At 39.9% G+C, this 13,971-nt stretch overlaps 2 protein-coding genes across 2 annotated transcripts; both read left to right on the forward strand.

Moving 5' to 3' along the window:
- The first annotated feature begins 286 nt into the window (after positions 1-286).
- si:ch73-109d9.2 (uncharacterized protein LOC565042 homolog) lies at positions 287-5,414 on the forward strand. Its single transcript, XM_042393346.1, has 4 exons — positions 287-1,130; positions 2,930-3,045; positions 3,297-3,405; positions 3,606-5,414. Exons 1-4 carry the CDS (start codon positions 860-862, stop codon positions 4,775-4,777), a joined length of 1,668 nt encoding a protein of 555 aa, XP_042249280.1. The 5' UTR covers positions 287-859; the 3' UTR covers positions 4,778-5,414.
- Positions 5,415-8,610: 3,196 nt separating this feature from the next.
- Positions 8,611-12,167, forward strand: LOC121884487 (zinc finger and SCAN domain-containing protein 5B-like). Its single transcript, XM_042393335.1, has 4 exons — positions 8,611-9,673; positions 9,797-9,924; positions 10,077-10,182; positions 10,612-12,167. The coding sequence occupies exons 1-4, from the start codon at positions 9,367-9,369 to the stop codon at positions 11,814-11,816; spliced, it is 1,746 nt and encodes a 581-aa protein (XP_042249269.1). The 5' UTR covers positions 8,611-9,366; the 3' UTR covers positions 11,817-12,167.
- Positions 12,168-13,971: the final 1,804 nt, after the last annotated feature.

A 13,971-nucleotide genomic window follows, 5' to 3' on the forward strand; every position in this document is an offset into this window, starting at 1 on the left:
ATATAAATCACAAATTAAATAAGACATAAATGTATAAATGTTAAATTTTTTGTGTATGTATTTATCATGTATACATAATACATTTATATATAATAAAAGTATACACACACACACACACACACACACACACACACACACACACACACACACATACGTATAATTATAAAACCCTCCATACTTAGAAACAACAAACTAGTACTTGCATCAGTAATTAATTATCATTAGTTCTGTATGTTCATGTCTTGATCAGGAGAAGCGTTAATCTTTCGCAGAGCACTCATCCAACTGAAATGACGAAAATTGTCCCAACTCACGACCCGTATTTGAGATCACGGAAGTGCGATTGTTTACGGAATCAAGAGGAAATGCGTTTGCTCAAAAGGAAAAAAAAATATTTTCACGTTAGATTACAGCGAAACTATTGAATTGTTTTTGAAATAACAAACTCATCTTCCACAAAGCATAGACTTTATGCATAGTGAATATGGTTATTTTAGGTCTCAGATAATAGCGTTTCTATTTAGAATCTGAAACTCGACATCAAAAATAGTGCAGCAAGCTAACGTTAGTTAGCTAAGGCTGGCATTACAAGCGACTCTGCGGTTTGTTTAACGTGAGTTCTGGTATGACTGTTGTCTGAGTGGTAACTAAACAGCAAACGTGGACCAACAAATATCCCTCTGCAGCCTATTTAAGTACACTGAAAGTCGAGAAAGCGAAACTGACTACCGTTAATTTAGTTTACAGAGACAAACGTCAGCTTGCCCACAAGCTGTGAGTCCAGCCAGACGAAAGCTGCCTTCTCTTCAGTTTACTGAAAATAAGACTAAGTCCAGAGGTATCACACATTATTGGCATCATGGCCGAGACTATCGTAACGTTTCAGTCCCAACTTTCTGGTGTCATGGAAACGGTATTCAAGGCTGCCATGTATGAGATCACCCGGCTAGTGGAGGACAGTTTTATGGAGGAGGTAACGCGGTGCAGGGAGCAGGTCGAGTCCCTGAAGAGGCGGCTGAAGTGGTCGGAGAGCCGCCGCAAAGAAAGAGAGGGAGACAGGAGGGGGAGATGTGTGGACTGCGGAGGAGTCGGGGTGTCCAGTGAGGAGAAACTAAAAGCGATACAAACAGGTTAGTCTGTCCGGTGCTACTCATCTCTATTGAGCCAATATCAGCTAATATCCCCTATATCAATTAAGTCACATGCGCAACTAAACGAAGATTCAAGACATTTTATTGTCACATGCACAGCAACACAGCAGATAGCAACATTGAAGGGAGTGAAATTTGGATTTGGATATCAATTAAAATATATGATAAAATGAGAGAAGAGGAGGATAAGAGAGAAACGAATTAAATATATACAAATATACATTATACAGCACATTGGTGCACAGGTGCGGTTTTGCACATAAGTGGTAAAAAGGTTAATAGTGTATTGCATATGAGTGATATGGGATCAATACTTGGGATGAAAATGTAAATATTTTCTAGTGGGGAAAAGAGGGTGTGTTTGTGTTTGGTGGGGGGTGAGTAAGTGTGTAGGAGAAGAAGAGAGAGAGAGACAGTGTGTGTGTTATGTATGTTCACAAAGTCCCAGAGTTTAATGGTCAGATGGCTTGTGGATAGAAGCTGTCTCTGAGCCTGCTGGATCTGGCTCTGATGCTACTATACAGCTTGCCTGATGGTAGCAGTGAAAAGAGTCTGTAGCTGGGGTGGTTGGGATCCTCAATGATTTTTCCAGCTTTCCTCACACTCCTCTGGATGTAGAGGTCCTGCATGGATGACAGTTCAGACCTGATAATGTACTGAGCAGCTTTGATGACGCTGCAGGACTTTGTGGTCCTGCATAGAGCTGCTCCCATACCAGGCTGTGATGCAGCTAGAGAGGACAATCTCAATGGTGCATCTGTAGAAGTTACAGACTATCCTCCTGTCCATGCCAGACCTCCTCAAACATCAGTTTGCTTTATTTTATGAATACACCTCCAGTTCATTTGATAACCTAATGTGACCGCACTCTTTTCAAGTTGGAAAACTAGGAAATCATGCTAGGTGATGCAGTCTGTAGAATAATCCTTTGTAATCACATGAAAGGAAAGTGAAATCTTTTTTAGAAAATAAATTAATAGATAGCACAGATTACATGTGCAGCTTTAAAGCTTTAAAGTTAACACATAATTAATATGTTGATATTAATAATGGACCAAATTACTGTGTGTAATGTGATAGGGGTTGTTACATGGTGTGTAACAGCTTTTAGCTTATTATTTGGGTTTTTTGGCCTGCACAGTGACTGGTTTAGTCTCACTGTTCACATCAACCTCATCACCAGCAGCAGCAAGCAACTGTTCAGAGAAAAAAAACTGTCATAGACGTGACTGTACATTATCTGACCAGCCACCAAACCACCAAACAGAAGAGAGACAAAGCTAGTGACTAGCTGCTGAACATAGTGGAGCATTTAGCAACTAAAGAGTCAGACATTTCCCTCCAGAATTGGTGGAGAGCAAAACAGAGCTAGAAGGAGAGTGATTATTAGACTTATGTTAGTCAGTCATATGGCCAGGAACACAATTCCAAATGAATTCTTGTGTTTTTCTGTATCTGTTATATATTTGTCAATATGTTCACCATAACAACTTTAAGTGGCCAAAGGTGGCCAAAAAAGTCAATTCAGGTATCTTAAAGTTATACTCCACCAAATATGTATCTCATGATGAGCAGGAAACACTGCCCTCTCGAAGAGGCAGGTGCTGTAACTGCATGCAAACCAAACTGAGATGGAAACAGTATGTGACTGACATGATTGAAATTGTTTTTTTTTTCAGCTATGAAAACTACAAAAAATTAGCATCAAGAAGAACTTCTAGAGTATGATCTCTCTGAGTCATCCTAAACCCAACCACTTCCCCCCTTTTCTGCTACAGAGAGAAGTCTGAAACAAGAGAGTGTGCTGCAAGAAGATATAAACAGCTCCCAGGGTCCTGATGGAGAGACACCCAGTCATGACGTGGAGGCCCACAGTGCCATGAAGGCACCACAGGTAGAGAACAATTTGTTACCATTTAAACTTCAATAAATAGTTTTAAATATTTTAAACATTTGGTAAGCCAGCAGTCTGTAAGCAGGAAGTTTGTAACCGTTTGTCAGTGTTTTCGTCTTTTTGTGTAACCTTTAAAAGCTATAGCATTATATTAAAACTGCCTGCTGATCTAATGCCAAGCTTATGGTTTCTTTTGAGGTGAGTAGAGTTTAATTTCCTGTATTAATGTTGTTTTTCTGATCGTCTGCCAGTCCCAAGGTGTGCAAGGTGAAAAGTTAGATAGACTGCTCAAGGAGGAAGCTCTTCGCATCACGCCAGAAACTAATGAGTCCCAGGAGAGATGGGGAGTCAATTTGGAAGGTCAGTCTCCTCATATTCAGCAAGATACAGATTTCTATCACTAATATCTTGTTAATTTTGTCACATGCAAATATATTGGAAAATTGTAAACAAAATGACACACATACTTATTTTAATATGTTATTTGTGTCATTGTAATGCCACCATACCTATTTATCTAGAACTGCTTTAAATTCTTGTTTCATGTTCTCATGCATCAGAAACAGAGACATCAGGCCTGCCGGGGCCCAGCAAACAATTCAGTGACCAGAAGATCCCAAAGTGTCATGTAAACTGGGAAGCTGGCTTTGACCAGAGGCCAGAATCAGGCCAAGATGTCAACTCAGGTGACCCCTCTGAGCCTCTTTTCCAGAACAGGTATGGCATGGAAGACTTGGGTGGCTTTGACAAGACAGGCTATGGAGACGGCAGTATGATAGACATGGCTAACTTGGATGACTTACAAGGATCACCATCCCGCCTTGGCGAAGATCTGAGTTACATGGGCCACTATGAGGGGGATGTAGAAGCACCCGAGGGGGCAGAGGATCAAGCTTTCCAAACAGGTGCCTCAAGAAATAGAAGGGGCACTGTAGGGTCACGTCCAGGTTCACCCTCAAGGACTAACCTTGATGTAACTGGAGAGTTCAGCTGTTTATTGATCAATGAAGAAGGGTATCTGCAGGACCCTAGCATCTTGTACCCGGCACATGTGTCTGGTGATTCAGGTGGCAGATTGAGCTTCCGGGGCCAGGGTATTCGCATGGACCCATCTTTAGACAGCACAGGGGATATGTATGGACCCTCAGATACATACACTGATACTTTAAACTTGGGAGAGAGATTGCAGCATCAGACGGCAGGAAGAGGAGGGAGGAGACATACCTGTAACCAGTGCTCCATGTCCTTCCCTGATTCTGCCTCCCTCAAGGCCCACAAGCAGACACACAAAGGCACAGGGCAAGGGCCACTATACTCCTGCAACCAGTGTGGAAAGACCTTCACTCAAGCCTGTAACCTCAAAGTCCACCAGAGAATTCACTCTGGGCAGGGGCTCCACCTCTGTAGCCATTGCGGTAAAGGTTTCCCTTCATTTTCTGACCTAAAGGGTCACAAGTGCGGCCAAACGGGTGACAAACCTTACTGTTGCACCGTATGCGGGAACAAGTTCAGCCGTCTCTGGAATCTGAAGTTGCATCGGAGAATTCACACACAGGAAAAACCTCACCGGTGCACCATGTGTGATAAGAGCTTCACACGGGCGGACATATTGAAGGTTCACCAGCGTACCCACACAGGGGAAAGACCATACTGCTGCACTGTATGTGGCCTTAGCTTCAAACGCCTGGATCATCTGAAATCACATCAACGCAAACATATGACAGATCTATAAAACTATGGCAGTTAAAGGAAAGAGTACCAGAGATTTTAAGATTGTTTGTGTTATTACGAGGTTTAAAAATGTGAGCCATGGATTTTTTTCATTAAGATCCCAGCAACCCAAAGTTATGTTTTCTGGTCAGATTTTTTGTTTTTTACTTCACCTCAGTTCCAAGCCCTCTGTTTTCTATTCAAGAACTTTTTGTTTGTATAAAAATGTAAGACAAAGATGACGTTAAATAATGAATTTCTCGTGTTTGATAAAATAAGTCTTATTTGTACCCTTGATTCCATTTGCATTTCATGCTGCATATTTAGTCACTGAAACAATTACTCACTTTAAGCAAAATTGAAAAAATCTGAGTAACACTATCCTTGTGATTACATAACAGATTGACAATAAAACTAAAAATGAGTTAATGCTGGATTATTTTTCTCAATCTTTAATGGGGGACTCTACCGTGTCTGTAAATATTGTCTATACATAAAACAATTGAGGCCAAAGTCATGCGTTTAAATCCCTTTTCTGCTGCAAGCTGTTCTTGTGACGGAGAGGGGAGATGGAAAAATATTTTATCAAGAAACTTACTTGAGAATACTTGACTTTTCACTTTTTTTTTTCTTTGAATAAACTTTATGAGAAAATTAAATTATGTTCATTAGACTGGATCAGGAATTAATTTTACCTTATGAAGGACATCTAAGGACCCAATGCTTATTTTCTAATAAACTGTATTGCAACTACTGAGGCATTGCATGGTTCTTATCTAATCAATGAACAAATGATATTGGAATAATTCTCCTTGTCTCAAATAAACAAAAGATCAAAAGGAGCTTTTCTATCCACTCAGGGTGATTACAGGACCTACAGTCATTTTCTTTGAGGATCAAAGATGATTGAATGTAATTCAGAAAAGTAAGCATTTAATATGTACAGTAGAGGTCAGCAATTACTTTTAACCATGAGCCAGTTTTCAAGAATTTTCACTGGAGGGTCATTAACTAGTACCATGACAACACATGACAACATATGTTTTGTTTATGTCTTTGAATTCATTTAAGAATAAAATTGATTTATAACATTGTTTAGGATTGTATCTGAAGGCAGATTTTTCCCATTAATAAGTGAAGGCTAACAGCTTATTTTAATACTCATTTGGTTAAAAAGTTACTCATACATGAATATATGTTCTGTGTTGCATACTTTATTGGTTATCAACACATAATAAAAAGAGGCCTTTTTCATTCATGGTTGATTGAAAGTTCTGTTGTTGCCTTATAAAAAACACAATTTCTGTTAGACTGCCACCTATTTGTGTTTGTGAAGGACAAGTCTCTTCAAGTTGTGGAATTGAAACTGTTAGAATTCACACATTAGGATTTCATTTCTGGTAGGTTTATTGGAGTAAATTTCATTAGCATGCAGTGTTTTAACAGCACAGCGGTTGTGATGAAAAGTTGTGATATAAACCATGAAAGTAAAAACTTCTGCTTTCATCAGGGGGCCAAACATATTTGCTGTAGGACTAGATCTGCCTACCACTGATGTACTGTATGTTGGTCAGGGACTGCATTTAAGCAATCTCTCAATCTCTCCTCCTCACTGTAAAAATACACAGGTTGTGAAAGGTGTTTTTTCTTAGGTTTACTTTCATGAGGGGATTTTCTCTTTTTTTCTTTCTTTTATTTTTAAATTAAAGACCCCACACACCCACACCAGTGTTTTTAGTTCATCTTGCTGATAAGACCTCTGCTCAGGTTTAGGTTTGGTAGACCTATGTTGAGAATGAACTATATGTGCCCATAAGGATGATAAAGATGAAAGCTGTCCTGCTATACCAGGTGATGTCAATTACACCAATCGGTTCACACCCACACAGTCCAGAAAATAGGATTAATCAGGCACAATAAGTGAAAACACTTCTGTAGTTCTACCAACAGTGTGTAGGGCCTTTATAGTCTGTAATTAAATTAAACTGTTAAGTCAATCCCATGTGACAAAAGTAAAACAAAGATACTGGAAAATGTCTATATTACAGAAACCAGAGCTGTTTTTAAGCCTTTTGAATTCAGAGTGGTAAAAGCTTGATTTACAATTAAACAACTTTGATGGTGTGTGTGTTACCTCGCACCAAGAGGATCATGGCTTTGAACACCTATAGGGTCTATCTAAGTGGAGTTTGTGAGTTCTTCCCATGCTTGTGTAGGTTTCATCTGGGGCCTGTACTACGAAGTAAGTTCAACTTAGTCTGGCTCTCTTTGGTTGAGCTGGCTTCACAGAGCCTAACATTGGCTGTCCTGTATAACTGGTGTCACGAAGCTGGCTATCAACTAGCTCAGTCAACTCTGGGTTTCCAGCTACAGGCGCGTTCATGTGAAAGAGGCGGGGTTGTTAATTACAAGCGACATCATCAGAACAATGAAGTACCTCATTTGATATGAGATGATGTTGTGTTTTAGGGACAGCAGAAAGGCATATTCAACAAAGTGAAATGTAAACAAGCCTGTAATCATACAACAGAATAAGAAGATATAGATTCACTAGAAATACTTTCCACATATGAAAAGTAGGCTAAGGCTTAATATATAACATACATGTAGGTATTATTATATATGACTTAAGTGTAGAGTGAGTATTTTGTTGCTATTTAGTTGGATGATGAAACCATTCTGAATATGTTACATAAAAAAACCCTTTAAAGTAATTTCAGACTGTTTCTGTTAGTTTTTCTACTTTTCAAGTAGTTAATGGCTGATGAGGTCTATCTGACCCAAATGTTACATTTATAATCATGGGAGCCAATTAACACTGTGTGGATTATTTTTCTAATAAAAGACAAGTGTTCGTTTTTATTTTCTATTATCATCACACATCATCACATGTCTCATGTTATTCTGAGCTACAGTGATAGAATCAGAGTGTTAAATCATCCACACTGTCAGCTATCACTCCAGGGATAAAATAAACGTTGCACAATTAAGTGCAGTTCAATTAGTGCAGCTAAAATCATCATTATGTGTTTAGCGTCATAAAATTTTTCTCTGTTTGTTAGAAGCTCTGTTTTAAAACCAGAGTGGAAATAGAAAGCCTGGAACAATAAAATGTTTCTACTGACCTATAAAAATATATATTGACGCCTTTATTTCCAGTGATCTGATTGGTCAGTGGTCGCAGTGTTGACAGATTGTAATCCAATCCTCTGAAGTTAACCTGCTCCGGAGCAGGTTAGCTGATCAGCATAAGTTACCATGGCAATGTACTCTGGTAATAAGTGAACCACCATCGTAACCCTGAAACCCAGGGTTCAACCTGAAGTTACCTCACTGACCCCAAATCCTGCTTTGTAGTACAGGCCTCAGCTTCCATCAGATTGCTACACAAAAACATACAATTTACATAGTGGAATACGTCCCACTTCATGAATTGGGGTCCAAGCACTGCATTGGTTTTACTCTACTCCTAAACAATTAGCATGGGTCAAAATGCCTTTTTTGACATTTGGCCAGAAATTGGATTTAGAAAAATGGGCTATTTCTGCCTCATACAGTTTTTCTTTTGACCAGTGACCATTGTCCCTTACAAACTATTAAACTTAATAACTGGTAAGTGATACATCTAATACATTCCCTAAGGTTGGCTGGTGGTTCTCATGTTAATATAGTACGAAGTTAACATATCTGTATAAATAGGTGACAAAAGTTAAGACCGAAATGTAAGGACACGGTGTTGCTGTGGAAAGAATCACATCATTGTTGTAGCAAAAACCTTGGAGAGAGTAATTTAATATCTATTCAAATACATGATCTTGGTTTTGGTGAAAAAAGATGCTATCTCACTTTTTCTGCCTCTTTTCATAAAAATTATAAAGCATGGGAGCATAATGTGTTTAACATTTGCTGGGATTCATTCGTATTTTAAACAGCTTCCCCTACAATTGCCTGGTTGGCGCAGCCTATGGGTTTCACTTTATTAAAACGCGTTTTGTTATTCTCTGCTAAGGCCACCGTACTGCGTTGTGTATGACGTCACGAGCAAAAACAAGGACCACAAGCGATGGCTAAATGGCTAGCTCGGTTGAGCGGTTTGTATATATGAATTTGTTTAAGCCAAACATTAGTTACGTGTGAAAACCAGTAAGTCAGTTGTCGACAGATCGAAACGCGAGGCACGGCCATGTTTTATACAGTTCCGTTCTTGTGTAAGTCAACTAATATTGATGGTTTGATGCCGTTGATGTTAGTTAGCATACAGATGCTAGGTTAATGAGTCACATTAGCTTTCTCGCTGACAGTTGCCATGAACAGGCTCCACGACCACAAATAGCACGTCAAGTCGCAGTATTTGGTACAACCAAATTAAACGTTAAATGAATATCTTTGTGTCGCTCGTCTCCTTGAATACGCACAACAACAAGTGGATGTAACTGTGCAGCTGAATGTAGTCTGCTCTGCGATGATGGTGTACAGCTTGAATAACCCGTGGTAGCATTTTCCTAGGAACAACAACAACTGGAGGCTTATTCTTCAGTTCAGTTTTCCTAAACACACGGAGTTCACTTGTGTAACAGTTCACTTGACGCGGGACATTTGACAGCTATCACCATGTCGGACCTGGACACACTCATCGTCACCTTCCAGACCCAGCTCTCGGATGTGATGGAGACTGTGGTAAAGACAGCCATGTATGAGGTCACCAGGTTGGTTGAGGACGGCTTCTTGGAGGAGTTGAAGCGCAGGAACCAGGAGGTGGAGGCTCTGAGACTGCAGCTGCAATGGGCTGAGAGGAAATTAAGTGACCGAGGGGGGAAAGAAGGAGGAGGAAGAACCGGGAAATGTGTTGACTGTGCCAAAGATAATGTTGAACTGTCCACTAATGATGCAGAACAGAGACTTGAAGAACCACAGGACGGTAAGAACATACAAACATACTTTAAAAAAAAAGTCATTGCCAGAATGTGATGAGGCTGTTTATTTAGGAGGTTATAAGAATACTTGAACTGTTTTAATACTGCAGTGTTTGTTTGTTTTTCAGACCTTTCAAGGGACTGTGGTGTGAAAAAAGAGGGTGATACTGTTGAAAGATGGACAAGAGGCCACAGAGGTGAAATGAAATCAGAGTCAACACAGGAGGCCATTCTCAGCCCAGAAGGGGAATCACAGGTGGGTCACGTGATGATCTCAGAGACAATCTCATATGGCATTTTCACATATTAATGAATTAAAGATGATACCAGACCAGTTTTGTTTTAATGGTGCTTGTGCAAATTCACCCTGACATGCCTCATTTACAATGTGCTCTATGTCCTGTTTAGGCAATGGAAAAAGAAGATGTGATGCCAGCTGTGGATGTGAAAGAAGAAGTAAACAAGCTGTCATGTTCTTCTGCGCATGTGGGAGGGTGGAGCGTTACCCTTGATGGTGAGTGTTGTGCGCATGTTCAGTATTTTCACATAGATTCTTGTCCACCCCTATGTATGGTAGTAGAACTTGAAATTAATTTTCTACTGTGGCTTGTGGACATACATATTACCATATTCTCACACAGGCTATTTCTTACATTTATAAATTCATAATATTTTTTTGTCTTATCACTTATTTGTAAATATATGACCTCTTAGCTTGTGTGATAAATATTAGTTTATTAATCCTCGAGGCATTTTGGGTTACAAAAAAAGATTTCAGTGGGTGGAATATTGTATATTCAGGGTTTGGACTAAAATACTGGGATTATTTCATGAGCTCCTGCAGAAAACAACTTGCTGTTAAAAAATAATTGTTTACCTATTAAAAACATTGTTGAAGTCATTAATATGAACTCCTTTTACCATCTTTTTTTTTTTTGTTTAGGTAAAACAGTTTCCCACAGCACTAGTGAGATGATGGAGGCACATCCAAAACAGACTCAAGAAACCAGCGAAGGTGAGGAGTTACTGAGGAATGTCGACCCACAGATATCGACTGCATATGTCTTTCCTGAGGACCAGGAGGACTCACACATGGTTACAGATGCATCTTTCGAGATGGACAACAGTTGGGCTGGCCTCACTCACACAACAGTTGGGTTGCTGCATAATCACAGACTTGGAACCGACAAGGACTGCGATCCAGCCAAAACTCAAGGTTCTCTAAAGCAAACTGAACATGAGCTGTCCGACTCTCTTACAGCAGATGTTCAAATTCAGCTTACCCCAGGCAGAGATCAGATTTCATCCTCAGGACCCCGGAAGGCAAGTCTGCCAAACAGTGACCCTGTGAGTGTTTCTATCAAGCAGGAGGTTATTGTTGATTCTGATGGGTGTGAGGATGGCCAGCATATAGAGAAGAAAACAGTGACAAAGTCAGGGATGGCATCTTTCCCATGTTTGGCAAAGCGGCACAGGGTGAATTCAGAAGCGCTCAAGCAGAACCACAGTTCCCATAAAACCACAGTGCAGGAGGTTATGAAGCTGCATTCTAAAATCGGTACAGGTGTCAGGTTGCAAGCTGCGATACAGCACCTCCATCGACCGATGAAAAAGCCCTCTCACACACCCTCGAACGGTACCACCGCAGCACTGTCTGTAGCTCACTCTCAGGTTGTGAACTTAAATCCCATCAACAGAGTTCCCACCACATCTAAAGCCGCTCCACCTCCCCCGCTTTCAGTTCAGCGAGTTCAACTGGGAGACAAACAAGCCGCAGCGCTTAACCGAACTGGTGCCACATGGGTCAGCATCAAATCCCAACATCAGTCTGCAAACTCCCACCACGCAAACCCCTTACCCCATCCAGACTCTCACCCTAACCCTGGCCACAGGCACCCACTGCGCTGTGGGCAGTGTGGGAAATGCTTCCCCCACCCCAGCAACCTGAAGGCCCACTTGCAGACTCACACAGGCGAACGGCCTTTCTGTTGTTCTCTCTGTGGCCGCAGCTTCACCAAGCTGAGCAACCTCAAGGCCCACCGGCGGGTCCACACTGGAGAGAGACCATACTGCTGCTTGGCCTGTGGCAAACGCTTCACCCAGAAATGTAACCTGAAACGTCACCAGAGGATCCACCTAGATGTATGATAATGGACAGCCAGTGATGAAAAGACAAATTTGGTGTGTGCGTGTGTGCGTGTGTGTGTGCGTGTGTGTGTGTGTGTGTGTGTTTCTTTTACATTAAGATGCTACAGTGTCTCCTTTGCAATGTAATACAGTTGTTGTGATGCATTGCAAAGCTGCTTCTTGTGTACTTGTCTCTTGAAGTGATTGTTCGAAGTTTTTCTGTGCATTCCAGAAAGGTTTATATACTAAACCTTTTATCTGAAGGTGTTCTAGTGTTATTAAAGGATGAAAATCAGTGTGTTGTGAAATGTATTATGCACAAAACAGGTAAATTGTCACTTTTGGTCAATAAAAGATGATTTATTCTGTGAATATTCAAATTCTTTGTTTATATTAATTACAGTGTGCCTGTGAGCACAAAAGCACTTCTATTTGACCATGATCAGGACATTGAATTTGTTTGCAGTCACTTTCCATCCACCTTCATTTTCTGCTCCTGTCATCATGCTACTAAATTCTCCAGTCTGGTTTTCTTTGTGTTTCCATTTCAGACAATTATTCTTCTATCCCTATTTATATATTATAAATATATTAGAATGTTGTTAATTTCCCATGTTAATTGCTACTGGAGATATTAAGGATTAAAAAATAAAATAAAATGAACTTTTAAAGAATGCTAATTGCAGATTTTTGTTTTTTGAAAGAATCAACAACGGGGCCAATGCAGGGTCAAACCCAGTAATTGGATGCTCTGAGCAAACATGATCGCTTAAAGTTGCTCTTAACTATATGAAGTAAGTTGCTTGAAAAAATGTATTCTTCACACTCTGAATGAAAAAAGCATCTGCACACTCAAATCTGTGCAAGAATCTTTTTAATTAGCGAACTTTCAGTCAGAGACCTTCAAGGCATCATTCTTCACACTCCGCAAGTAACATTTTTAGTTTGCTCTTTATAGCATTCTTGTTCGTTGTTCGTGTTAAATATGGACCTAGATCACACAGCCCTAGAACTTACTACTTCCTCACTTGAGTCACAAAACACATAAATTCTTTTAACCTTTTAACATCCACCGGGTCGCCGGCAACCCACTTAAGCCAGTTGTAAGAGGTAGCATCACACAGTAATGAGTAAAAGTAATTGGCACAATTTGGCCAATTGGAGATGTTCGGGGACACCAGTGACACCACAAACTAAAAACTCCCTAGGTCCCATAAGGTTAGGCCTAGAGGTCTGGAATTTTATACCGGTTGACAAAATGTAGAAGGTATATGGTGTTCTGCATAGTACTGGCATAAAGCATGTCTTAATTATTGTTATTCAAATATGACTCATTATAGACGAGGACCAAAAACACTTTTTGAGCCTTATTTGAACTGATGTAGTTTTGTGTTTTAGCCACATGCTAAACAAACACATTTCCAGAAACTAGAAGATGTTACATGTCAAATGAAGCCTAATACATGCATCATGGCCTTACATTTCTTTTGTCATAAGCTTTTCCGTTTGGGTATGCCAAATATGCGAAAATTTGATAAAAAGAATGGATGTTAAGGGGTTAATTTTATTAAAATGATTACATTTATATAATTTTATAGCTTAAGTGTGATGTGTGTTCTTCCAAGATTTCAGTACTAAAATCCTGAAATCTGCACCTTTTGAACAACTTACCAAGCTTTACAATTATTGATTAAATACGGCTCTGTTAGGTAAATGATTAAAAAAAAATCCTCCAAAAGTACCTCAGTCAAGTTTTACAATGATACTGAAGTATCTTAAGTGACCACTAGGTGCCAGCCTTTCACCAAAGTTTGTGCAAGTATCAGGACCACAGCAGTGATTTTTAAATGATTTCTAGTCATCTTGTCTGGATGCTAATGTATTAATGGAATAGAGTAGTACTCTTAAAGAAAGTCACTTCATTAGACTCACAGTTAATGGTTACAAGTGTCTGTGTTTTAGTAGATCTCTGCCTCTGTGTGGCTAAGCCTGTGTGTGTGTGTTACATATCTCATTTTCAGGATTAAGCTTGATGTGTTGTATCTGTAGTTAAAGTCAGAGCAGCACGATGCAGGTGGTGCAGCCGATAACATTTTAATCTTATTTTCAAGATGAGGAAAAAGCTTGCAGAGGCTGAACTCTCTCTCTCTCTCTCTCTCTCTCTCTCTCTCTCTCT

The sequence above is a fragment of the Thunnus maccoyii genome, chromosome 2 (assembly GCF_910596095.1).
Source record: "Thunnus maccoyii chromosome 2, fThuMac1.1, whole genome shotgun sequence".
NCBI classification, from domain to species: Eukaryota; Metazoa; Chordata; class Actinopteri; order Scombriformes; family Scombridae; genus Thunnus; species Thunnus maccoyii.

What these genes read in the sequence shown, in the direction of transcription:
- LOC121884487 (XM_042393335.1), top strand. Translation starts at nt 9,367, where the DNA reads ATGTCGGACCTGGACACACTCATCGTCACCTTCCAGACCCAGCTCTCG. An exon ending in ACTTGAAGAACCACAGGACG is followed by an intron (nt 9,674 to 9,796) that starts GTAAGAACATAC and finishes TTTGTTTTTCAG; the next exon opens with ACCTTTCAAGGGACTGTGGT. An exon ending in GCCCAGAAGGGGAATCACAG is followed by an intron (nt 9,925 to 10,076) that starts GTGGGTCACGTG and finishes TGTCCTGTTTAG; the next exon opens with GCAATGGAAAAAGAAGATGT.
- si:ch73-109d9.2 (XM_042393346.1), top strand. Translation starts at nt 860, where the DNA reads ATGGCCGAGACTATCGTAACGTTTCAGTCCCAACTTTCTGGTGTCATG. An exon ending in ACTAAAAGCGATACAAACAG is followed by an intron (nt 1,131 to 2,929) that starts GTTAGTCTGTCC and finishes TTTCTGCTACAG; the next exon opens with AGAGAAGTCTGAAACAAGAG. An exon ending in ATGGGGAGTCAATTTGGAAG is followed by an intron (nt 3,406 to 3,605) that starts GTCAGTCTCCTC and finishes CTCATGCATCAG; the next exon opens with AAACAGAGACATCAGGCCTG.